The sequence below is a fragment of the Trypanosoma grayi genome (genome assembly GCF_000691245.1).
Source record: "Trypanosoma grayi strain ANR4 Tgr_1833_V1, whole genome shotgun sequence".
Taxonomy (NCBI): Eukaryota; Euglenozoa; class Kinetoplastea; order Trypanosomatida; family Trypanosomatidae; genus Trypanosoma; species Trypanosoma grayi.
This window is the reverse complement of record NW_008827451.1, coordinates 1034-1923: the sequence shown is the minus strand read 5'-3', so window position 1 is coordinate 1923 and position 890 is coordinate 1034. Positions and strand designations below refer to the sequence as shown.

The 890-nt window shown below is 67.4% G+C and overlaps 1 protein-coding gene across 1 annotated transcript; it reads right to left on the bottom strand.

The window, feature by feature from the left end:
- Positions 1–2: 2 nt before the first annotated feature.
- Positions 3–890, bottom strand: DQ04_18331010 (SPFH domain/band 7 family protein; the record flags this gene model as incomplete). The annotated part of the gene is made up of 1 exon (XM_009317695.1): positions 3–890. A coding segment is annotated over one exon (888 nt), but the record flags the coding sequence as incomplete, so codon positions are not given.

Here is an 890-nt window from a genome sequence, read left to right as displayed (position 1 = left end):
CGCGCGAGCTCGCCGAACTTATCGATGTACTTCTCCGCCACACGCAGCGAGACGGCCTCCGTGCTGCGCGGGGTCTTGTCGAGGGACGCGGCGACGACGGTGACGCTCTGCGCGACGGCGTCCGCCATCTTCTCCGTCGCCGCGGCCTCCGCCTCCGCGTGCTGCACGACAGTGTAGCGCTGCGCCTCTGCGGCGAGGCGCTGCGCCGTCTTGAGGCCCTCTGCGCGGTTGATCTCCGCCTGCGCCTCTCCCTCCGACTGCAGCACGAGCTGCCGCTTGCGCCGCTCCGCGTCCGCCTGCAGGTCCATCGAGCGGCGCACGAGCTCGCTGACGGTGATGTCGCGGATCTCGTACCGCTTGCACTCGATGCCCCAGTCGTGCGCCTCGCGCCGCAGCACCTCGACGATGTTCTTGTTCAGCTGCGTGCGCTCGCGGAAGAGCGTGTCGAGGTCGAGGCGGCCGATCTCGCTGCGCATCGTCGTCTGGGCGAGGTTGAGCAGGTTGTACACGGGGTTCTCGATGTTGTAGCTCGCCTTCTCTGCGTCGACGATGCGCAGGAAGAGCACGCCGTCGATCTCCACCATGACGTTGTCGGAGGTGATGGCGGACTGGTTCGGGATCTCCACCCCCTGCTCCTTCACGCTGTAGCAGTAGCGGATCTTGTCGAGCAGCGGTATCACCAGCCACCAGCCGGGGTCAAGCGTGCGGTGGTAGCGGCCCAGCCGCTCCACAACGTACTGGCGCCCCTGCGGCACAATGTTGACGATCGTGTTGCGCGGCACGTGCTCGATAAACGCGGCGGGGTTCAGATACACACGCGACGTGCGGTGCATCATCATCGCGCCGCGCCCGTGGTCCCCGGTGCCGCCGCTGTTGCTGTTGTGGCCGCC